The following is a 26,532-nucleotide window of genomic DNA, read 5'->3' on the forward strand; positions in this document are numbered from 1 at the left end:
AGCCAAAACCAACTAGAATAGACCTGAAGATAATTAGACCTGATTCAAAATGCAGTTGAGCTGAACGAACCCTTGCAGAGAGAAAACACAGACACTGAGAGGAACATAATGTACTATCAATCAACAAGCAGCTGGATGGATGTTCTCCAAATGAAAAGGTCATAGAAACAAATGTGTGTGCATCAAAGATTCATTTACAGATATAACTGACAGACCTGTTTTCACTTCCTGCACCAACAATACACACTTAAGCCAACTGGACTGTAGATAAAATTCCCTTCTATCTACAGTCCAATTATATTTCCAATTCAATTCACGAGTAATTGTCACTTTATGACATACAATTGATTTCTTTGAGTATTTTCTCCTGCTGTGGTTATGACCAGGGACTTGGCTTGGTTCTTGAGGAGTTGAAGCATTTATTTACTGACAAAGTGTACCTTAAACTAAAATCACTGCTACATTCACAGTTTTACTGCCAATTTTATTTTCTGCCAATCAGCATCACCTGCCAACCACCTTCACACGCACTACACACACACACTATGCTCAAACACTCAATAAAACAAGACCTTACAAGACCTTGCCAGATTGAGCTGAATTGAGATCTGATCCGACTTAAGTCTTGGGTGAGGTCCTAGTTGCTCAGAGCTATTTTCTGGCAGCTCGTGGTGAACAAATGGTTTTACATGTAATTCACCTCACTAATTGATTCTAAAAGTGTTGATTCTTGATGTCACTATGCCACAAAAATTATATTGACGCTGTACTGACCAACAGTCAGCCAGAAAATATTATTATTTTAAAGCTGAAAGTTTGAGATTTTTTCTTAAAGAATGACTCAGTACCTCTGGTGGTGCTATTTAACCACCATCAGTCCACTAAGGTCAAACTGTGAATTCTGTAGTGCAGCTAACAATGTTCTAGGGCCCATGATTACACTGATAAAGCTACAATACAGTTTGCAACACTAACTGCAGCAACACGCAAGACTGCAGTGCACCCTTTGACCCCCATATACAGAATATAATATTTTTTATAGACTCAGAGCAGCGCATAGAAGAGACATGAATTAATTATCACTTCTTTTAATTAATAATCCATCAAACTGAATTATGGAATGTGCTTCTGTAATCAGGAATGAAAGTTACAGAAAATTCATTTTACTTTTCATGTGTAGTTTTTGGAAGGCAAAATGCTTAATGCAAAGTTCTGTTGCAATTGAAAGTAATCAATCTACTAAAGGAATGACTCTGTCTGTATGTATGTACTTCACATATCTCTTGAACCGTTTCTCTGATTTAATTCACACTTTGCATGTGCATTGCTGGGGACCCAAGGGGGTGCAGTGTAGAATTTGGTCCCAGTTGGACACATTCAATATTGATACATTTTGAATAGACCAGTGATCAGCGAGCCAGGTTTTGGGCTCTGTGACTGCATGTTGAGCACAAGCAGAGTTGGCATGAAAGAGATGGGGGAGGATGCCTCTCTTTGTTTGATAATGTTAAAAGATAGGCTTTGTTGTTGGCTTCCCGACTCATTTTAAAAAAGACAAGAGAAAAAGAGATAGAGAGGGCGAGCGAGCTGAGCGACAGAGAGACAGACAACGGTGGAAAGCTTTTTCTGAAAGAGAATGACAGAAATATGTTATTTTCTGATTGTTTCATGGTGGTTATGTTCTACAGCAAAAATAAACAACCATCAAACAGATGATTTACTGTGGAGACAGATGCTCTTAGCTTCTGTGTAATTTCCCATCTCTTCTCTGTTCTCATTCATTCATTACATCCAACTAATGCAGCCGTAAATACAAAGAACAGAAAAAATCAGCAGTTTTTTCCCCTAATGTGTGTGTCAAGCATAGCAGCTAAGGAGCAGAGAGAGAGAGAGAGAGAGAGAGAGAGAGAGAGAGAGAGAGAGAGAGAGATGGACATTTATTTCATTATTTCATTTTTAAATGCAGCCCTCATTATTCTTGAAATGAGACTCACTGCATTGTCTAATAGACTTTTTTTTCATGTTGCGGCACTCATTCACACCTCACATTAACAGTATCAAGAGCCCAATACACAATGACGAAGGACGAAGGAAATACTTCCATTTTACTTTGTCCCATATGTTCAGAGTATAATACAGACAATGCACAAATACTATGAGCAAACACAGCATGAGCAGCACGTGTAACAGATCAGCAGCAGCAGTGAGTTACAATTAATTTATACTCAATGTTATACAGATACAAATGGAACTTTCTGTCTGCAGTCTATGTTCATTTCATCCATATTTGTGCACATTTTTCGGAGAGCTTACAGATATAGATGAAACAGAGCGGTACCACTGGAAATTGTGGGGTCCAGGTATAGCCAAGAGCTCAAGATAGACCAATGGCGGACCTTTTTGAGGAGAGGTTGTGCAAGTTGTTGAGAAATTATGAAAATATGTGTGATGTTACCTCACCCAATAAAACAATAGAAACTGAATGTGAGTTGGAAGGTAGCAAAGGAAAAGTGGAGATCTGCACAAGACCAATTCATTGGAGCCCATAACAAGTCCATGAGCAAACAGAGTAGGGATGCTGATTGGGTGAATCCGCCAATTAATCACTGAGCAAAGGCAGCCAATTACCCAAATAATGACATGCCAACATTGTGCTATCTGGAAAACAGCTGGACATTTTTTTAATATGGCGCCATATGCTATGCTGACAGCAACGGGTGGATGAATACTACATTTAGACCTCATATATTTTAAATGAGCATTTAAAAAAATGCAAAATGCACATGTTGATTTTTTTTCTGAAAGACAATTTACTTTTTTTGGCTTTGGAATAGTTTGAAAAGTACACACACAAACACACACACACACATCCACACCCACACACAGTCCCAGAACAACAAAACCTTACCAACATTGGTATTATAAAGACAGGTGAGGTGATTTGAGGTGATTTCCCAGTTGATAATACATTCATGTTTTTATTGACTACTTGGCACCTATTGTTTCACACTGCCAACTCTTTGCATGTGTTTTCTTTGTCATTCTAGCCACCTGCACATGAAGGAGAGGTGGGTACTTGAGGTTTGTATGCTGTCAATCATCCTCCTTCACCTGCATCAAGCTCTATTGGTAATGTACACCATCTTCCTTTGATGTGACAAGCCCTCCTCCTCCTTGTCCACCTGGGACATCATCACATGAGAAAAAGAAGAGAAACCAGACACAAAATCCAATCCAGCTGACACTGCATTACTCCAAAGGCTGGAAGTGATAAAGGCAAACACAAAAACTTTCAAGAGCCTCCTAAACACGTATTTGTTGCAGTTTCCTGATGCCAAGCGTCTAGTAAAAGAAAATACAGCAGCTTATGCTTTGTTCTGGGTAAACAATAATGAAATGTACTGTTTGGGTCTGTGACAAATGAGACGTAGATACAGAATACAAAGTAGTTACGGACCTATCTTAGTTTGGTAGTATTTCTTTAAAGCGTTACCTCAGAGTTCAGAAAAATGTGAATGTTTTACTGCTTTTGTTGCACATGCATGTAAAAAATGTATGTTTCTGTAACTGGTTGCTTGCACTTTATTTTTTGTATAAAGGCGCTCACATTGTAATATTATGTACTGTTTACTTGAGTGTGTACTGTTTACTTGATATTCCACTGAATTAAAGTTTCTTTTGCATATGTCACATTTGGTAACTGATGCTTTTTCTCATCAATTTTGATTTTTTTCAAACCAAAACAATCATTCAATGAATGGAGAAAATAATCAGCAGATGAATCGATAAAGAAAAGAATCATTAGTTGCAGTCCTATACAAATAGTTCCTATACAAGATGAAGTCCACCTTATCCAACTACAACAGTAAAATCCTGCTTTTACATTAATCCATGAGTGATACAAAGATATAACTCACAGGAGGCATTTTTTAATTTGAATTGTTGATTAAACCTGCATAGTAGGGGTGTGTGCAATATATATGTACTTTATGATAATATCTTGTTTTAATAATGTGTTAGCTGATGTTATTGAGTATGTCCATCACTTTTCAAAAAACAATCAAAAACAGCCTTGAGCATCCATTCACTGCTGCTTGTCTAAAACAACTGATCTATAATCCATTAATGCAAAGTAATCAATCACTTTCATGGTGGGGGTGGCACGGACCAACAGTTATATTGTATCAAGATGTGCTATATTGGGATAGGCATCATCATCAGGATATGAACCTATGACCTATATTGGGATTTTTGGTCATATTGCCCCCAGCCCTGTTGCATGGTAACTTTTTGCTGGACTTTCACTTAACAGAGTATTTCTACATGTGGTGTTATTACTTTCACTGCTGCCTTAGGTTGGATCACAAAATGCCACAATATTGTCATTTTACTTAATTGACAAAACTGCTGAACTCTAAGTAAATTCTGTGCTGTATTGTACAGAGCTGTTAAGTTCAGGCTTTTGTGGTCTTTTTCGTGTAATGTCCCTCGCTGGATGACATTGTCCTGCCAAATAACCCTTCCCTTCATCACTCAGAAAATAGTCTTTGAAGCCACTGAACAGCCATCTCATCATAATGAGTGTCATAATGGTTGGTGTCTCCCTGAACCACCCCTGCCCATCAGTACAGGAGTGACGTACCTTTCACTTTTTGCCTGGAACTGATCTGCATCACAAAGACAGTACTGCAGAGGCAACACATGCCTTTGTGATGTCCTCTGCTGTTTCAACTGGGCACTCCAAGGCTCTTATGAAACTCTTAACCTTGCTGCAAGTATGCTGAAAGCATTCTTCACCACTTTTCTCTGCCCTCTAATGCCAGTAATTGTAGATCTGCTGATCAGCTGTAAAAGTGCAACCCTGCTAAGACAATATTGGTGTTAGATGTAAAACCTTACTGTAGATGATACATTACTACTAAGAAGAGTGAATTAAAAGAGTACAATAAAGCAAGCCACAGTACACTATGCCACCAACAGCAAACTTTAAACCCTGATGGAATTGTGAGCATCCAGTGGCACCAGATTCACTTTTTGTGGAAATGCTTCATCAGCCTAAAACCAGGTGGAGTGATTATCTCAGTCCCAGGCAGGAGGAGCTGGGGGTGGAAAACCAAGCTGAGATCCAAAGTGGTTCCTCGAAAAGACTCCAGCATCTCTGCCACAAGCTCCCATACCGACGTACCTGAGTTTGTACCTTGCATCTCAGCCTGCCATCAAGATGAAACTAAAGAAACCTTTGTAGATATAAAAACTGCTGACACTGCTACTGCCACTCTGATATGTTTCCCATCCATATCCCCCACAGCTCCCAAAAAATCTCTCCTGATTACCTCCCACTGTTCTCCTTCTGGAAAAGCCACAAACTCATCCCTGTGCTCAATCCTTAGAGCGTGGCACACCTCCCTGACAATACAGCTCACAGATGCAGAACCCAGCTTGTAACCTGCTGCCAAAGCTTGCAGGCTGATCTCTGAAGTGAGAAAGCGGATGGTGACAGCTATAGTTGCTCAGCCTCACTCACAGGCGCACTCATGCTTGATGTAGGGGGCCATCCAGCGAAGCAAGTTATCGAATGTCCCAGTGGACATCCAAAATGATTGTTGTCTCTCATGGGTAATATCAGGGAAAATACCACATGTCCACATGTCACATAGATGGAAGGGCTCAGACTGTAAGTGCAGACAACTCACAATGACTGGCTAGGTATTGGCACTCAATATTTTCAAGGTATCGACTGAAATAAATGGATGCCAAGTAGTATCAAAATGTCTCCCGTCAAACGATACCTGCAATTGATCCTTTTTGCAACCAGAACTAGAAAATATGACAATTTGTATGGACTTGCTCACAGCTAATCAACGTAAGCGTTCTTCGATTGAATGTGTCATGTGATTGGCCCACTGCCACAGCAGCTACAACCCGTCTGTGGTGGTGAAGTCGTGGTGAATTTGAGTTAGCGCGCTTACCAGTTCTGAAGCCAAGATGCCACCTAAACGCTCTAAAGTGTGTCTACACTACACGCCTGTTACACCAGATAAAAGACAGAGCACTGAATCTGTGATGAGTATCGAATGAATTGGTACTTGGATTGATTCTGGTGTAGCTCATTTTTAAATGATAGGAAACAAAACAACACGCACAACACCCAGTTGGGGATGGGTGCTGGACCAAAAAACAACTATAAGAGAAAAGAGAAAAGCCTGCACACCATAGGAGCTCCCTTACAGGTAGAATTTGATAAAGCATTAAAGCATGATGTTTCGAGCGATACTGGCTCTTCTTCAGATGCTAATAAAGTGAGGAGGCTCAGAGACGCCATCTTTCAAAAGTCCCATGGCCCAGTCATGTGACCTAACACACCTGTGGTACATTTGTCTCAATGAATTCATCAATAGAAAAAAGGGACCATATTACTCAAATATTACTCAATAAACCAGAAAAAAAACGAATCACATCAAGGAGATAGACAGTACTGATATAGATGTCATGACAATTAACATTGAAAAAAGCAAGGACAATGATATAAACGTCATGAGATTGACCTCAAACTGTACATTCTAAAAACATTAGACAGCAACACACAGGAATACATCAATATCTACGAAAAAGGCCTGATGTCAAAGTCATTTTTAAATGATACCCAGCTCTATCCACGTGCACTTCAAAACCAGTTTGTTTTATATGGTCTGAGACGTGGTAACTGTGAAACACTTATATCACATCTGGATATATCTGGAACAAACTCTCAGAAGACTGCAGCTCACTTCTTCTAAATCACAGCTGGAGACTTTTCTGTTTGTGACTGCTTTTTTATTAAATCCCAAGATTCAAGGTTAATATCAGTTACTGCACTATAACTTTTGATTCTCCTGTTATTATATATTCTATTCTATTATTATATAATTTTATTTCCAGTGTAACACTTTTAATCGTATTGAAATGTCTTTTTGTTTGTGCCATGTGTTACTTTTCTATCCTTGATCTTGATGCATTGATCTTGATCTTGTTGTTGAAATGTGCTATACGAATACATTTGCCTCTTTGGAAGAAACATACTCACTCAAATCCGAACTGAAGGCACAGAAAATAGGAACAATCTAAGAGCCTGATATGATCCACTTTATTTTATGATGCACTTTCAATGCAGCCCTTATTTTAGAATACTTTAAATGAGAAAAGACGTATGTACTATTAGACGATTTTTTATTGATAACATCTGTATATAATAGAATGTTAGTTTCCTTCATGTTATTGGTGTATATACTCCCTCCCACCAAACATCAACTATATTTATTAGTCTCTCTCGTCTCTTGAACCGTCACCACATGAATTCGGACATACTGATAGTGTAAAACCTTTGATATTTAAATGAAAGACTAACATATGAACACACACACACACACACACACACACACACACACACACACACACACACACACACACACACACACACACACAAATAAAGCCAGAGCAGATAAGAGATTGGAGCAGCTGTTAGGCCAGATTCAGCAGAGAGATGCAGAGGTCAACTAAAGAGTGTCCGTGTCTGATTTTGTCTCTGTTACATCTTCCTGTCCTTTACCAAAGCCTGAGCTGCTGGAACCATGACACATTATTACATGCTTTACCTCTTTTCTGTTCTTCGGTATCTATGGAGAAAAGGGTTAGCCATCCTTTTCTTTGCCTATAAGAAAAGCTTACACATGAGCGTTTGTTCTCAGTAAAGTTGGCATTGGTCATTTTCAAACAGTTAATAACCTTGTACCCTTCTTTTGTAGAGCTTTTTCTTATGCTGGGGGAAATCTATTATTTCCATTGTTGAATTGAACCAATAGTCCAATAAAGAAGATTGCTTCATTCGTCATTCTTTTTCCTTTAATTCCTTCCTCTAACTCACGTCTCTTGGCTCCTATCCATTCATATATCGTCCCACTGCTCTCCATTATCTTGTCAGTTTCAAAATTTGAGGCAGCACTCTCCTGATTCACACCGTCCATTAACTAAGCCTAAAAGTACCGCTGTTGCTCCGATAGCCACATGGGAGTCAGACGTTATTAATATGCTATTTATTCACTCAGTTTTAACACACGTCCTCTACTTCCTGATACAGCACACACACACTCACCACTAGCAACAACAGCAGCATCCAGACTCTATCCCTGATCAAAGCCATGATGCCCGAGCTGGTGGGTTATGTCGCTGAAAGATTATGGGATGGATAATCATCCGTTAGCATCACACTGGAGTCGACGCCAAAACTCTAATCTATGCTTTATCAGAAAAGCTTTATATACATTAGTCGCTAATTGCACTGCACAACTGTAGACAATGACTGAGCACATCCTGGATATTTGCAGTGCACTGGCATGGAGAGCAACATGTAATGCACCAAATACTACATGAAAGCATATTTTTATTAACTGTATTCTTGATTATACTGTATGGGACAACCTAAAGCTTTAAAATGACAATATGCATGCTGAACGTGCTCGATTTTAATATAAAGTGAGACACTCATGATTCATCACCTCAATAGTGAATAACATCAACATAAAATGAACTAATAACTAACTATTATTGAATGAATAATATTGAATATTTCATTGGGATTTGTGCTGCATTATTATTAGGTCATGTGTTTTATAACAGAATTTTAGCATCCTTTTTTATTTTTAGACATTGCATATGGTTTTTATCTTATACTTTATAATCAGCTCTATTGACTATTGGCTTTAGTTTTACTCTTTTTATTGTCTGTTTGTTGTTCTTTGCTTTACTACTTTTATGCTTACATTGAGCTGCTGGAAACCTGAATTTCCCATTGCTGCATTACAATATGCCAAATATTGTGTTTTGCCGAATATGTTCAACTTCTGACCTCACAATTCTTTTCTTTTAAGCATGTTCTAAAAATATGAAAGACACATCTCAAATTTCTCAGTTATATAAAGTAAAATGTTAGCATTTTGTCCTCCTTGACCAGGAACTTTGAGCTGTGCCATATTTTCATATTTCTGGATAACTGGACTGACCCTCCAATTCTATTCTTCTATTTTATTTGTGATGTATCTTATGTCTTGACAATTATGCGTAATGTATCTAATTTAAAGAATTGTCAAAAAAAGTCTTTAAGTAACCTTTTTTTCTTTTTTGTTTGCCCATCCAGCAGACCAAAACCAAAATGATCCCATTTATTTAGAGAAGCTCAAGATGATCAGATTTCAAGAGGCAGCAAAAGTCAATATTCAGCATACTTCCTTCATAAATAATCAAATAGATTTATCGATTATGAAAATAACTGATTATTCAGTTGATAATAGCTTATTTGTTTTGAATCATTAATTCAGAACAGAAAGTTGGAGGCTGATGATTGAAGACCATACCATCATATAACTCCACTGAAAATCAATAATCAAATCAATATTGTTGCATAACATATAATAAAATATGACCATAAAACTAAATTGCACAGTAGTCAAAAATATAACATTCTGTAGATTTGTTCACAGTACTTTGAAGTATTATTATAATATAATAGCACAGAGTTAGGATAAATACAGTGTACTATTCTCTAAACTGTGAGCAGCCAATGGAAACACATTCAGAGCTAGCATCAGGTAGAGCTTCAGGTTGGTTGATACTCTGTGAAACAAACACATTTACTTCCTCTTGATGGAGTCAGTATGGGTCTGAAGTCAGTAATTACAGCTCTGCAAACACACCGCCTGTCCCTGGACCAGGAGGTGATGGAGATAATAGCTTTTTCTGTCTGCTGCTTCTGATGCTCTCACTCTACTTTTCCTCCCCTGGTCAAAATGAAAAACTGAAGGAATCTATAACTAGGAAAGGATTTCAAGCATCTTCACAGCCCGTTTCCTCTCTCCTATTTATCACTAAAGAAGCATCTGACTTTGCGCCCCAAAACTGCCTGCTGGTCTAGAATCCTTTTGATGCTTTGGATAGCTGAAGTTACTCTCAGCAGGACCAGGCTTTTTATAAAAGAGAGACATAAAACTGTAGTCTCAGCACTGCAGCCACAAAAAACACATTTAACTATGTTTGGGTGCAATTTATAAATTAATACAAATACTAATCCAACAAATTCAAACTCAGCAAAGTGGTTTACGACATAAATTACACTGACATCAGCGACCACTGCTGCATATCTGTAATATATCTGTAATATATCTGTCATCTGATGTTCATAGTAAGAGCTGTGGGTGTTTGGATCATTCTCAACCAGGGTTTACACCTTTTTTTCAACTAGTATATAAAAATAATACAAAAACAACTTTAACAGTGATTATCCATTAAATAAATGGACTGTACTTATATAGCACTTTTCTAACCCTTTGACCACTCACTATATGTCACATTCACCCATTTACACACATTCATACACCATTGGGGCAACCATCGAGTGCAATTTTGGGGTTCAGTATCTTGTCCAAGGATGCTCCTACAGTATGTGCATGTGGAAAGGAGGAGCTGGGAATCAAACCACCAAACTTCTGATTAGTGGATGACCTGCTCTACCTCCTGAGCCACAGCTACCCTGTTTAAACAATCTCTAATTATCTATAATCTATCAAAGGTACAGTATCATTATGGGTAGGGTTAGTGCCTTATAGGGCTAGGTATCATTAAAAGAATTACAATACCAGTACCAATCCAAGTACCCTTAAAGTGATCTTAAAGTACCAATTGAGTACTTCATTATAACTCATTCCACATGTAGGTCTCTGTCTTTTATCCGGTGTAAAAGGCGTGTAGTGTAGACACACCTTAAGGCCCATTTATGCTCAACGTAGGTATAAAAATGTATACGTCCTTTTCAAATGATGTTACCATCACTGCTCACTTACTTCCATGCGTCCTTTACGTTAGCATGGATGTTAACCAATACATCCACCAGGGGGCAGTGCAGAGTCAAACGTTTATGGCAACAACAAACTCAAAAACAAAAATGGCGACTGTGGAGGAGATATTGATAATGTTCCTCTTTCATAAAAGACAAAAAACGACATGTTTAAAGTTTCTAACCAACTCACACAACCTTTCCTCAAAAAGTTCTGCCATTGTTATTTCTTCTTCGTGTCTCACTAGAGCTACGTATCGGCAACACTGCCCCCCCCCCCATGGTTTCTGGTGGTACTGCTCCGTTTGTCCGTATCCGTAAGCTTTATGGAAACGTGCAGAAATACGGACGATCACCCCCCCCCTCGTGGCCCAACTGTTGAATAACGCACGCTAAACTGCCCTCTTGGGAGCCAAAACATATGCTAAGGTGCCCTCTTGGAAGCCAAAACACGTGCTAAGGTGCCCTCCTGGTTGGCAAAAACACACTAAACTGCCCTCTTCAGTGGCGAGAACGTGCTGTTCGCCCCTGCCCTTCAAAAAGTCTGTGCACGCCACTGCCACTCAACAAGCCCTTATGGGTTTTATTGGCTCCTTCTGCACATTTCTCTTTTGTTAGATATTGTTTTCTTTTCTCTATCTCAAAAATCTCTGCATGTATTACTTTTCTTGTATTATGTTTTTTTCCACTCTGTATACATGAACTAAACTAAACTGAACAAGAAAAACTCAAGTGGTCTGGTTTTTTATGGTAAACTAACCTTCATTTACCTGAAGTAGACTTTGCTTTGACTGGCTGGAAAAAATAAACCTTAACATTATTTTGATTCTATTCATCTATTCAGAGATAAGATGAATTCATGATAGTACTCACATGATGTGAGCAAATACAGACGTGGACTTTAATTCACAAAAAGTAATTAATATTTAAATAGCAATTGAAATATTAGTCAGGAAAATCAATATGAGCATTTACATTCCTCATGTTGTCTTACGCCTTGCTCTGGTTTTTCCATCGTTTGAGGTCATGTGACATTTGATCGATGGCTGTCTGAACGCCAAACACCTTGTAAATACAACGATCGTTTCCCAGCTGTATGAGTTGATGAGGACTGAACGCTGCATAAAGAGTGTGATACGGAGAGAGAGAGAGAGAGAGAGAGAGGGACAGGCGAGCTTATCAGTTACTAGGCAAGGCCACCAAACCACAGATGAAAAATGAAAATACGAGAGGCAATTTGAGACACCTGACAGCTTATCTCTGCCCCCCTCCCTCCCCTCTACTGCCAGCCGCCCCCCCTCCCATATTAATTGTTTCTGCCACTCAGTCAGATGACATTGCAGAAAAGTGACAGATGCCTGCATTTTTTTGAGCCCTCCTCTTCCTCCTCCCTCCTCCTCCCCTCCCCCCCTCTCACAACATTGGCTCTTATTACTGTGGATAAGGCAGCGGAGCCCGGAGCAAGCGTGAGGGGTAATCTTTGGGTTGTGCCGTTTTTTTTTTTAACCTTCATCTGTTGTCAAATACTTTGGAGCAGATCAACTCGGAGGAAATGGAGGGAAAAAAATTGAGCCGAGATGGATTCCTCCAGGTTCTTGTGTCAATAGAAAAGTGTCATCGAGCCACTTAAAGTGTATTTGATTTAGTGTGTAACCGACACCAGCAGGCCTGTCTGGATGACAGTCCACTCAAGGACTAGAAATGTGAAAATATCAGCTCACACCACAGCAATATTAATCAGGAGGGCTTTCAGAATCAAACGTGCACTGACTGCTATGCTCTTACAGGAAAATCTATTTTATTGACTGTTTTTTTTTGGGTTTTTTTTCAATCAAAAATAATCAGCAAAAAATGTCTCTGGTGCAAATTTGACATCAGACATCCAGATAATAGATGATAGATGTTATGTTTGAAGTATTGATTACAGTAAAATTGCAACTGCTATTTTCCTTTTGGCCAAAAAATAAAGAAATTGAATCTATTGATGGATAAAACTGGAAAGAAGGGAACAAAATCCCTCTTTTTGTTTCCCCTTATGTGGGCTTACATTTGTTCAACTCATCTTATACCATATTGTCTAATTGTAGACAATATTCAATAACGAACGCGCAAACAAGGACAAAAAAACAAGAGAGATGCATTTCACAAAAGGAAACTTTGATTCCAGCTGCATTTCAGGAAAAAAGAAAAACAGATTCATCAGCTACAATAAATGTAGAGGAGCAAAGCGGACATCACAGGATCATCTGGATTAAAAGTCACAGAAGAGAACTGTTCTCTGATCAGCCACTGCAACACTGACACCAGCTCACATCTCCTAATAGTGTTGACTCATTTCTGCAAAAAGTCACCAGCAATAATAAAGCTATTCATTTTTACATCAGTGTCTTTGCATTAGAAAGTAAGTGTCTTTACATCTGAATCTGTTAAAGGTTCTGCTGCAAAGTCATTTATCAGGGTCAAAGATAATGCAAGTGAGGTCACATGACAGATGTCAGTGATGGCATTACACTGTGGACAGTGAACTAAGCTGGCTTTTTCAAAATAAAGTCACAGATCTGTGTATTTAATGAATGTTTTGCATTTATTTGAAGTCATGTTTTACTTCTCTTGTACTCTGAGAAGTTTCATGAGGCATTTACTTCAAACATCATCATCTTGTACGGTTCTCTCTGTACAAGATGATATGTCTTTCTCTGTGATAGAGTGGTGTGGTGTCATGGTAGGTGTGTATACTGTGCCCTCCAAACCCAACTTCCATTAGCCCACATCCCCCCCAAGTATTATAGGACAATAAAAAATCCAAATGCATTAAACGTAAAGTCCTGCATTCAAAATGTGACTATAGTATATAGTATAATTTTATTTTATTATCATTTCTGATGCCTTCAAATGAAAGCAGCATTTTAATGTTGCTGGTCAGCTGCCTTACTGTGAAATAGTTTAATATGTAATAATGTGCCTCATGCAAGAAGTCATATACTGTACATATTCCCTCTTATTGTCATTCATATATACAATTTGCTTTTATTTTCTTAGTACCCGTTGATTTCTGGGATCAATGTTTTCTTCTCTCAGGTTAAGATATGATTTTACGAGCAGTCGAGCTTCGTTCACAAACATCTCGTTCTCCCAGTTCACAAATGTGAATATGTAATCAAAGTTAGTTTATGTTTGAGAGTTATTATAGTAATTGGACATTTGTGAGCTAAAGAAATACTGTTGGTCGATTGATCTCAATTAGGACTATCATAAGTTGAACACTGTCAATTTAATGATTGCTAAAGTTCATCTTCCTCTTGCTGTCTTTTTGATGACTTCTGTCTGATTCCTGGATATGAGAACAGCTGCTCCTATATAATGTTTAGTGGGTGTTACCTATGCTGAGAACACTATATAATGTTTAGTGGGTGTTACCTATGCTGAGAACACTATATAGTGTTTAGTGGGTGTTACCTATGCTGATAACAAACAATCATCCAGACTCCTCCAATGTCAGATCAAGCGGTTCATCGTTTAGCACAGCTGGGTCAGAGAACATCTGGCTGGCTAAGAACGTTTGGTGCATCAGGAGTTGACTTCTCTTATTTTTTCTCTTAAGAGAAATTTAAGACAATGTTGCTGCATGGGACTCAATATATTATATTTTATAAGATATATGTTTGTATGTCAAATTGTTGTCTGCAAAGCAATGAGTAACTATAGTTGTTGAGTCAATAATGTAAATAATAAAGTAATGAATTGAAGAAGAAATGTAAACTTTCTTCTGCAAGTATCTTTAAATGATACTTTAGTACAGTACTAGAGTACATGTTATTTTCCACACCTGGCATTTTCCCACACAGAGTGATTCATAGGGGATGGAGCAGCTTGCTTGTTAGGAGAGCTTGAAATCTCAGCACCTGTTGAGGTGACAGTGGACTGACTGGAATTGATCAACAACACTTTCAAAACCCTGCAGTGCTGCGGCTGCCAGTGAAGCACTGTTAGCTGCTGTTACATCAAGTCATCATCGCCTTCTTATCTGTGGATCATTCACTCTCTAGCTTGTGACTGTCATTAGTGTCATTGTTACCATGCAGGTTGTTTTTTTTTGACAACGTTTAATAATGTTTCTTGGTGTGTTCACTTCAGCTGACTTATGAAACAGTGAGGGAAGGGACTGCACTCCTCAGGCAGTATAGACTATCTAAGAGGAAGTAATGCCTTAAAAGGCTAAAGTCAGGGAAGAAAAGTCTGCAGTGCTCAGTTAACTCCAGAGATTTTATGAAAGATTGTAGCATGACTCTCTGCAGCATTGACTGTGCAGGAGGGGCAGTGATACAGTACATCACTGTGCCTATTTTTAGGGCGGTAAACAGTAAGTCCTTCTGCCCAGATGTGTGTACACCTGTGTATACAGTCCACTACACATCTGGTTCTTTCCTTAACTTTCATTTTTGTATTTTAAACTGGAAAAACTTGCACTTTTACTGTTTTACTTCCTCTATCACACATTCAACTGATAACTTCACACAGGACAATACAAAGGTTTTGTTTTTTTTAACCCTTTCATACTGTTCATATTCTACACCCTCGCAGTCAATCTTGACCCAGTCTAAGAATCTCCTCATAAAAAGTGTTTATACTAAATGTTGAAGCACAGATGTGTTTAGAAAGCATCAATAATGGATCTGACTAATTAATAAATGTGATTAAACCTTGATTCATGTTTCAGAGAGCAGAGAGAGTGTATTTTTTAGCTTTTACACCACTCAGCTACTATCACACAATATCATGTCCTATTTGACCTAAGACATGAAAATATGACATAGCAATAATGATGGAAATGTATTTTATAACTTTATGGAAGTGTGGAGTTTATTGTATAACCATTAGAGCCATTGGTCTTCACTGCTACATCTAATTAAGTAATACAAATTAAATAATTGTTCATTTTATATTTTTCATTTATACCCTGCGAGCGACATCGTCATCTTAACCTTGAACACTGATTGGTTTGACACCACAGGTATGGATTCTTGTGCAAACTGAGCTTGTGCGATCGAGCCTGTGCAAAGCTACATTTATGCACTGGTAATAATAAATAAAATTCATTTAGTTCTTTGTCAACAAAATTAAGTTTAGGCCAAACACAATGCGGACATTCAGGATGTAGTGTGTAATAAGTATTGTGCTGACTGTGCTTGCGAGCACTCTCGTCAGCTGAAATGACCGGATGGAAAACAGTGTCCATTTTTTATTTTTTTTATGTTTTTATGATTACAATGTAGCTTTTTAATCCACTAACATGTTGATGGCCGTTACGTCAGAGATAAATTGGATGATCCTTTGTTAGCTGCCTCGTGAAATGGATTAAAGTGAATGCGTACGGAGAGGATCGGCACCAGGGTTGTGTTATTAATTGAGCTCAAATTGAAACTGTAATGTGAACAGGCAGAAGCTCAACTATAAAAAGCTTTAACATGCGTCAGTGAACTCATCAAACCGGAAGGCAACAATTGGAAAGCGAGCAGCGAGAGCGAAAACTAAGCAAGGCAATTAAAAATGTTACAGCTGGATCACTGGATACTTAGTTAGAAATGAATCTGTAGCTTCAATACAAACTATAAAGTTTTTCTGATGTGGACAGATTCATCTTATTCTTGTGATTTATTTACTGGGCTCTGATTGGTTGTTTTAAGTCGTCAGTGGTGGATTCTTGCTAATCATTTTACGACTTATCTGTATCTTATTCTACTGTCAGATCATAATGACAATTTTAGCAAATATAATACAAAAATGGTTACAGACTGCAGCTGTAAAGGTGCAATATGTAGAATTTTAAAGATGCAGTATGTAGAATTTTTTTATGGTATCGAGAGGAATAGACTTGGCAGAAATGGAATATAATTTTCATGAGTATGTTTTAATTTGTGTATCATCACCTGAAACTAGACTTAGCTCTTTATATCTACATAGGGAGCAGGTCCCCTACAATGGAGGCCACCATGCTGCACCGCCATGTTTCTACAGCCTAGAATGGACAAACCAAACACTTGCCTTTCTTGTTATTTGTGAGTTTTGTAGCAACTGTACATTCTCTTACATCCTTGGAAGGGAAGGGAAGGGTGAAGGAAGGATATTTAAATCCTACACACTGCGCCTTTAATAGTATTAATCACTACAATTGTCTTACAGCCAGAATCTGAAATGAGGCTATCATAAGGTAGAATGCCAATTTCTATAGTGAAAGTCATTTAGACCCCTGTATTATTATTGGAGCTCTGTTTTATAGTTTATACTTGGCTTTTAAATAAAAAGGTGAATGTCATCCTGTCTCATTTAGCCTACAGATAGTCTGTTATCAAATGAATCTAGTCAACTTCGTCATTGATTGGACTGATGATTGCCCTATTCTTTACAGCTTGTCTTTTCACTCATCAGCAATGTTTCCTACACATTATTTAGCCAATATTGCCCCATGTATTTATATTCTGAATAGGAATGTACAAGTGAGTCATGATGGAAATTACCAGCTCAAATTGACAGGTGCAATGAGACTGGTTCTGAAATATTGATGATTAATGGCTAAATAGAAGCCCTGGAGAAAGGGTTAAAATTTGGTAGCAAGTGAATCCACAGACACTGTAGTGTTAGCAGGTTAGCTAACAAGCTAAAGACTATAACAGGATAACAGAGGCATTTAAATTCTATTTTGAATTTGATTTACAGCATTCAATAAGAAAATATTGATCACCTTCCTGAAAAGAATTTAAGACTATATAATACTTTTTACAGTGTTTTATTACTAATTGGTATTTTAAGACTTTTTACAGACCCGTGTCCAGCCTGTTTTACACATTTATTTAAACACCATAGATCTCTGTGTAGGACACATTATGGCCTTTTTCTTTAATTTCACTGGATAAAACAATCATTCTTTAATTTCAAATTTAGGAGGTGAGTGAATTCTCCAGAGACATGGAGCATTGCCTCACCCAGGATCGAACTGAATTCTTTGCCAAGTGCTGGTCTGACAACATGATACTGTCCAAAGTTAAACACTGTGACAGAATGGAGATTAAACAGACCTCTTGAGAGGCCATTTCTGTCCAATAACTAAATTATGGCCTGAACTAAAAGCGTTGATGAAGTTTGGGGTCATTTGAACCAGGGGAAAGGACCGACAATAAGTAAACATGGACAGAAAACTCCTCTCCTGAAACGTTGCTTTGAAGAAGATAGCAACATTTAAACTGGATTTCAGCCTGCTTGCTGTCAGCAGAAGAGGCAAACTGGGAGATAAGCCGACAGAGACTCTTTAACGGCAGTCTGAAACAAGGCTTAACCCCACTTCACCAGTGGTTCAACACCGCTGCACTTACAAAGACTGATCTACAACAAGGCCCAAGCTGTTACACATCACTCAACACTACAGCTAACTAAAGCTCAACCAATACAAATCCAGACCTGCTAAGATGACATAAACTACGACCAAAAGGGTCAGTGGTAAGTGATAATGTTTTGTGATCAAGGGTTGATTACCTTGTAGATTGACATTAAACAAGAAGATTTCTTTAGAGGTTCCCTGTTGCAATACATTAACCTCAAGCCACACACTTCTAGCCACGTTTTTCTTCATCATTTTATTTTTATTATCATTCAAAGGCCTTATTATTCTTTTCCCGTATCATCATATGCTTTATCATGTATCCTCAAGATGTTACGATAAATGAAGGCATTTATTATTAGCTTAACGTTGATGTTGTTTTTTTGGGAGAGCTCAGTAAACAGAGATCACTGCTTTGTAAAGAACCTAATGTTATGAGACTGATTAATTGATCAAACTGAGAACTATATTCAGAGTTCCGGACATTAAAGATTAACCTTCAAGGAGGTGGTGCCCAAATGGGGTTTTATATTAATTAAAGTAGATGAATTCCTACAACTGAGTTATAGTATGCTGCTGCACAGCTTCTGGAGAATTTAATGTCTTTCCTCTCGAATGGATTTTCCTTTTAATCATAGTTAACTGTTGGTACTAATTGGCAGATCTAGATATAAAATTCCCAAACAAGTGGTCCAAACTGGATTACAGCCCACCATGCATGATCAACCTGTAATATTTCAATGCTATCCACTGTGATGTCTCAGGCGTAGCTCATAGAGCAACATTTTGTCCTAAAACAGTTGTGTGATACCATCACTCTTTCTGCTTTGAAATGGCCACAAGAATAAGAAGCATTAAGTGATAAGGCTTGACAGTCCAATAATAGACGCTGATCTTCTGACTTTGCTTTTATGTGCTGCGTCAGTAATCATGCGGAACACAACCAACAGATGTAGGTTACATAAATGAGCAGTCACGTGGCTTTACAACTTCTTTGTTAATCATTTGTTGTTGTTTTTTGCTTTTTTGAAGGGCTTATTGAAAAGTACAGAGAGACAGCAGGATGAAATCTTGCCAGAGTTGGCTAAGCTGTGCACAGACAGGGACTCCCAGATGTTTATGTTGGCAGGTCTAAAATTTACTGCAGTTTATCAGTGAATATATGCATTTGGCCTTATCGCAAGTTTGTCTGCTCATAGCCAGTCTGCAGGGCTGCTGTTTTTTTTTTCTGTGGGACATTTAACCGGCAAAATAACATCTGATAACTGACCATCACCACGGTCATTTTGGCCATTTCAGATACAGTATTTCTCATTTCACTGCACCGCCACATGTCTGGTTTTCCACCAGAGGGGATTCCTCATTATATCTGCCATGCTTGGAGCAGATGCAGCTGTCTAAAAAAAAAAAAGGATAAAAAAAACCCCACTGTGTTATTCGTACCTGTCCTGATTAAACTGAACACTGCACTGTTTACAAGTGTCTGTAATCACTGAGGAAGATGAACACAGATTACTGAAGCTCAACTGTCGAAAAAACATGTCATATTTGTTTTGGTGGAACATCTCTCAAACAAATCAAAATCAATTTTCTTTTATTTTCTCTAACAGGTGGATGCTTAAAAGTTTCCCTGTGAGATGACCGTCACACACAGTCACCTCAACTGTAAATGGAAATGCTCTATCGGTCATCATCAATGTTTTTAGATGTAGAGAAAGTTATTTATTCACTTCATCTATTTAGGGCTGGTTAGGCAATATATAAATATTATATTAATATCATGATATGAGACCAGATATCTGAAGTATGTAATTTCCTGAACTAGCCAGACTGTTCTTGCTGCTGCTGTTATTTATCTTTTACCCATTTGGTCATAAAATCCACATTACTGGTAATTATTCATTAAAAAAATGATTCAGTTCATCAGTAACATTACAATAGCATATCTGGTATTAGGTCTGTCATGATAACTACCTTTGTTGGACGATATATTTTCTCAGGAATAATCGCAATAAACAATATTATTGTCATTTGAAGATCATTTTATACCACTGATATAACATAATAATGTAAAGGGGGTGGGGGGATTGGAGAGTGGATGCTACACTTTTGTAAAAACACAGACTGCCATTATGGTTGGGGACAGAGTTATTTAACTTTAATTCTTCTGCAGTCTCCACTCAGGACGTACACAGTGAAGAATGGAGGACACTACTTGCTTAGCCAATGTGACATGAATAGCCTCTTAGCTGCTAATGTGAAGTGTGACAATATTGAGATTAAAAAAAATGATCACGGTCATGTCCATGTATCATATGATAAGACATGATGATGTTGATAATTATGTTATTGTACAATAAGGCGATAACGTTATTATTGTGACAGGCCTAATAACATACTGTACACTTAAACTATGACTGATTTCCAGACAGCGTCAATCAGTGCAGACATGTCTAATAAAAAACTGCACATAAGTGTAGCAGCAGCAGCAGCACTGATGAAGTCCTCTCCGTTGTCCCTGAGAGAAGCCTTTGAGTGAGTGATCAAAGCTACGAGAACAGTAGCTTGATACTCTTCTGAAATTACACAGCAGGCTCTACATGGAGAGAGCTGCAGACATCAGACCTTTTCAAAGAATATCAATACCTCTGACACTGTAGACTAACCCCTGCTATTTAACAACATGCTGTCATGACAGCACATGGAAGTGTAAGATACAGAAGTCATGCAAAGGCTCAGGCACTTTATATCAACACATGGTATTCGCGTGTCTTGGCAGCGCACGCAGCATCTGTCGTACAGTCCACGGGGCTGACTGACTGACTCTCTGCATCAGCAGCAGGGCTGACGAGACTCCACTAGACTTTGATGAGTTTTAATTATTCAGAAGTACGCCTCATCGAAGCCCCCATCCCTCCCGTTCCTCCCCTTCCTCTTCTCTTGCTCCCATACCTCCCCGCACCATCTGCCAACCCGCTGGCAGAGGTAGCAATAAATAGGTGTTACATGTTGGTATACAAGTCAACAAAAATGCTCCCCTGATTTACAGAGATTTGAGAAGTGTGACAGAGGTTTCGGCGCGAGCGTATGAATAGACGATGAGCCGGGTGATCGCATTTGTTTCATGAGGGGACACATATGGTATGTATGAATGCAGAAATATTCATGCTCTCACACGGAGGGATGCCACCAAATTAGATTTTTTTTTCAACAAGGAAAATGCTATCTCACCAAATGCATTTTTTATGAGAAGTGATAATATAACCATTCGCTCATAAGCCGTACATGAGCTTACTGAGTTACAGTGTGCGCTGTAGATTATGGAAGAAGATTAAACTTTACAGTAGGAGAGTCGCTACTGGTGCAAAAATAAGAAAAGATGGACATAAATTAATGCTTTTCTTCATCCTGAATACTATCTATTTTATAGCTATCGCACTGTATGCCTCTATTTTTGCAGACTGGCAAATGACACTTTAGTAAATTCCTGTATAACTGCATAAACAGGAGGTTAATATTTGAAATGATTGGTGTCCAATATGTCACAGAAGATGACTCCAGGAGTATGTAAAGCACATGGAAAGATTGCAGGAGCAGCAGCAAAAGCACACACACACACATACAAATCTAGTAGTGGCAGGTGCAATTGATCAAAACACCCCAGAGTGCATCTTGGAATTAAATATCTTCCCCAACAACAAAAAGATAAAGGGTCCTTGTCAAAGAGAAACAACAGCGCATTTGCTCTGATTTGAGTTACTAAGACGGATGAACCTTGAGACAGATACAGACCAGCACACCAAGCTCATACAGTATGCTGTGCAGTATGTGTGAATCTCAGGTGGTTACTCCCTTCCAAAACCACTAGGGGTCACTGTGGCTCTGTTCCACCTCCATCCCCTCCCTTCTCCAACATTCACTCACCAGCTCCATGCTGCTGCCGGAGGATGGCTGAGTTCCCGGGCAGTGGTGAGGCTGAAGACTTGGCCACCGAGGTGGTGGTGGATGAAATGGACGGAAGGAGGCCAGGCTGGGCCTGCTGAGGCACCCGATGCTTCCCCTGCCCTAACCTCTGACCTCCTGCCAGGCCATGGCCCGGCTCCGAGGTCGCCCTCCCGGCTCCGGCCCCTCCTAGAGCTGTGTTGGTATTCCTCAGAGGCCAACGGTTCTGGATGTGCGACACGGCCTCCTCGGCGACCATACCATCACCCGCCGTAATGTGTAGCGCCGCATGGACCGTAAATTCCTGAGTCTCGTCGGCCCACAGGTCGGACACGCGGCACTCATACACCCCCTCATCTTCCTTCTTCACCTTGGACAGGCTGAGGCGGTGGGAGATAGCGTTGCCCTGGACACGCACAGTCTGGAATGAAGACAGAGAATTTTATTTCTTAAAAAGATAGAAACAGAAAAATGTGGCAAATGGCAACGCTTGAACAACAACCAGTTTTAGCAGGCATTAATCAGGATGAAGAGGGCAGCTTCAAGTTTTATGAGTGGAGGTGGAGGCACCATCAAAAACATACCAACTGGTGACCCTGTATTAGCTGCTCAGCAGACCGACACATTAGTTCTAAAGAGCCTCAATTATCCTTAATAAGGGTACACTTTAACAGCAAGAATTTAACATATTATCAAAGCTGAACCTGCCACGGCGTGTTTAACACCGACACCACTTTAAAGGTCTGAAAACATTTACAAGACAAAACACGCCTGAAGAAATGAGGACAGTGGAAGAAATTATTCCTGAAAGATTTCTTTATATAAACACGTCTGCAAAAGGAAGATCTCATGAGGTCTAGCTTTCTGACGCCCAGATCCAAACTTTCATTTACCAGCAATGATTAAAAGCTTACTTCCCATCAAAGCACCACAGCGATGACTAATCTAGTCGACCCCTAACGTGCAGTTCTTCAAGTAATCGACTACCGCTGAGAGCGTCAGACATATTAGAGCCATTATGGTTGAGTCAGACGTTTGGCATTTAATGGTGTCATGCCATCATGAATAGACAAAGGACGTGATTCAGCCTTGAAGAGCAGACCATCTCCATCAGTGGGAGAAATATTACATATTACACCTTTTTAATAATGCACACCCCCTAAGTCAGGTAGTTTTTTTCGCTTTCATTAATGAAGTAAGGTCTGCTGTCATGCCTGTCTTCAGTGTGGTATTAAGGGAGTAAAATTCTACTAAATGAACACAGAAAAGTGGACACTTACACTTATTTTTGTGGCTTCCCTTGGAGCAACCTGGAAAAAGAGAGGACTGTGAATAGCATGACAACAATTTCACGTGTTAATAAAGTGTTATATGTTAGAGAAAGATTGATCGTCAACAATAAGACAACATTTTTTCTTTCGTTTGGAGGAGAAACTGCATGTAGAGAGCTGGTAGCGTACATTTCTCAAAGACGCCATTGATAACCTCTCTCACTCTCTCTCTCTCTCGTCGCCTTTCCCCCTGCCCCCCCCCCCCCCCCCCCCCCCCCACCACCACACTGCATGTTTTAATGTGCTTAAAGCGCAGAGGAAATGCTGCAGATGTGATTGTCCCTGACTCCTCAGACGACTGAAAAAGACTCAGACTGATTTGTCATGCTGAAAGGGAAAAGTAATTCCCACCGCGTCCTGCCACAATATCCTATCATGGCGGGTTTTTTTAGGCAGCGGACCTGAGAGGAATGTAATGCTGCCGATAACCAACAAGTGCCCTTTCTGCAGCCGTAGTGACACCCCCCACCCACCAACCCCCAACCCCTCCACCCCCACCCCCAATGCATCCTGAGCCATGCACACGCTAGGTTGCTTATGAGTTATCGTAAAAGCCAAAAACAAATGCTGCAGCAGAGGTCAGACACACATCATGCACAGATTTATAACTGTGCTATGTCTGGATTTATAATTAAGAACCCTAACACTGGTGATTATTACTTTGTTTACTTGTGGAGATGATTGTTAAAGGCTGGCATTACATGGTAGATGTCACAATTTCTTTAGCTGATAATAGATAAATATGTTGGGGTTAATATATGCAAGTCTTGTAAGGCAGATGTACGCATACAGTTGCAAACAACACACACACACACACTTCATTTATGGTAAACTAATGGTGTTTATGTTGCCAGTTACCTTCGCTCTGTTGTTCGGAGAGCTGATCTGCAACTCGTGAGGCAGCTCTTTAGCCATGTCCTCCTTCAGGTACCACCACTGGATCTCCAAAGACATGGGCGCCGAGCTGACAGCTTTGAAGGCGCAGGGCATCTCCACATCCTCTCCCTCCCCCACACTTACATCTTTAGGGACTTCAGTGAATGCAGCTTTCGTATATATATGTATGTGTATATATGAGGGGGCAGAAGCAAGACACCAGAAGCAAAGATTAATTATGCTCAAATGTGAAAGTGTTGTTCTACACCCTCCATAAGCCTAAAACAACTTGGAGATTGGCCTGTCACTTCGACCAAGCATGTGTGCCATCATCTCGGACTATTTTAAGCTCACCTTCTGTAGCCTCCATTAACCATGATTTATAGAGTTATATTAGAGCACCTGTGACCTATAATCTGCCTTGGGCTTCATTTGATCAAATAATGGAAAGCAGATCTCCATCCTTATCATGAGCCTGTGCTCTGGACACATTTGGACAGCTGGGTCATTTCTCAGTATATGTGTGTGTGCTTTAATGGTTTACACACAATTACCCAACTAATTCCTCTATGTCAGAGAAGCATGCACAGTAGAAATACATAAGCTTAGATTTAACACTTAACGTTTAATCCTGCTGACAGGTGTCAGGTGTTATTTTTAAATATATCTTTTAAACAAAAAAATGTCTATTTCCAATCAAAATATTTATCTTTCATTTCCCACTTTGCTTCCCTTCTGCGTCTCTGGAGAAGGGGTTAACTTACCGTTTGCACAAATCATAAAGGGCGAATTGAGAATGAAGTAATAAAGGAGGCTGTAGAGTCCCGTTTTTTCCATGTCACAGTGCGGCTCGTCACACTCAGCACTGGCATTAGACGGTCATTTGACCTGGATGTGTAGCGTCCTCTGTTAACTGCCTGGTCAAATAACTCCAAATACGGGAATAGAAGAACCCGAATCCAGATGTAGCCCCTGCATCAGCCAGGCAACATGCACAATCCGGAGGTGAGCTCCAGCATACTTATATATTCAAAAAACAAAACAAAAAAATGAAATATCTGAAAGAAGAAGAATTGTAATAATTCTACAATGGCAAATAAAAGTGGTTTAAATCCCTTTAGAGAAAAGCGGTGTCTCCTTTATTTCCCGTTGAACGTCGTCTGGAAGTAAAAAACGAACTTCCCGGTCAGCAGCAGAAACCTGCTCTTCATCATCACCCAGCTCCCCTGGCGAAGGAACGCTCTCCCGGGCTCCGCTCCAAGACCCATCACATAACTGGTCCTCTGTGTGTATGTGTGTGTGTGTGGGTGCGTGTTTGTATATAAGTGTGTATGTGTGTGTGTGTGTGTGTGTGTGTGTGTGTGTGTTTGTGTGTGTGAGAGAGAGCGCCCGCAACAGCCGGAAAGGAGACAGCGAGGACAACTTCTCCGTGTTACTGACAAACAGGAATTATCGTCCTGAAGAGCCAGAGGTTTGTCCGTAGTTCCCTCTCCTCTCTTCGGCCTGGCTGCTTGCCTGTCACCGACCTGGATGCTTCCAGCGGCTTGGTGTGCAACGCGAGCAGCAGAGGTCCCTGGGCTCTCTCTCTCTCTCTCTCTCTATCTCTCTCTCTCTCTCTCTCTCTCTCACACACACACACACTCACTCACCCTCTCTCTCTCTCTCTCTCTCTCCAGTGTGCCAGTGTCTTGTCTTCTAATGACTGCAACTGGCTTCCTTTATGAAAACACACCACACACACATATATATGCACACACACATTCACACACACACACACACACACACACACACTGACTGAGAGTACTGTAGCCTATCTATCAGAGGTAGTCAGAGCTGCGGTTTTAAATTAAGGGCATCAAGATAATCTATACAGCCTCAGACAGACAGTTCCAGAGGCTTAATTCAGATTAAATCCTCCAGCTGAATAAAACGCTGCTCTATGAAAACCATTTAAGCTAGTACAGAGTGGAGAATTGTGCTGTTTTGATGATGTGTTTCCCCCTAGACAATGTCATGTGACTGGCCATCTGAGCATTCCTGACACCCGCATTGGGCATGAATGTCAATGGCATCATAATCTGTAGTTTTAAGAACAATAAGCAATTGTTCAGCAATGATTCATCTGGGAGGAAAAGGGAAAAAAATCAAGG

At 39.6% G+C, this 26,532-nt stretch overlaps 1 protein-coding gene across 1 annotated transcript in view; it reads right to left on the minus strand.

Annotated features, from left to right (window-relative positions):
* Window positions 1-25,240, minus strand: part of vstm2b (V-set and transmembrane domain containing 2B) — a 32,015-nt gene extending 6,775 nt beyond the window's left edge. Inside the window, exons 1-4 of the mRNA XM_053321179.1 lie at window positions 25,147-25,240; window positions 24,365-24,552; window positions 23,456-23,485; window positions 22,158-22,596 (exon numbers count right to left, since the gene is read on the minus strand). Of these exons, the coding sequence (XP_053177154.1) occupies window positions 22,158-22,596; window positions 23,456-23,485; window positions 24,365-24,552; window positions 25,147-25,219 (730 nt within the window). The 5' untranslated portion in view covers window positions 25,220-25,240. The remainder of the gene's footprint in view (window positions 1-22,157; window positions 22,597-23,455; window positions 23,486-24,364; window positions 24,553-25,146) is intronic.
* Window positions 25,241-26,532: the final 1,292 nt, after the last annotated feature.

Source organism: Scomber japonicus, chromosome 1 (genome assembly GCF_027409825.1).
Source record: "Scomber japonicus isolate fScoJap1 chromosome 1, fScoJap1.pri, whole genome shotgun sequence".
Taxonomy (NCBI): domain Eukaryota; kingdom Metazoa; phylum Chordata; class Actinopteri; order Scombriformes; family Scombridae; genus Scomber; species Scomber japonicus.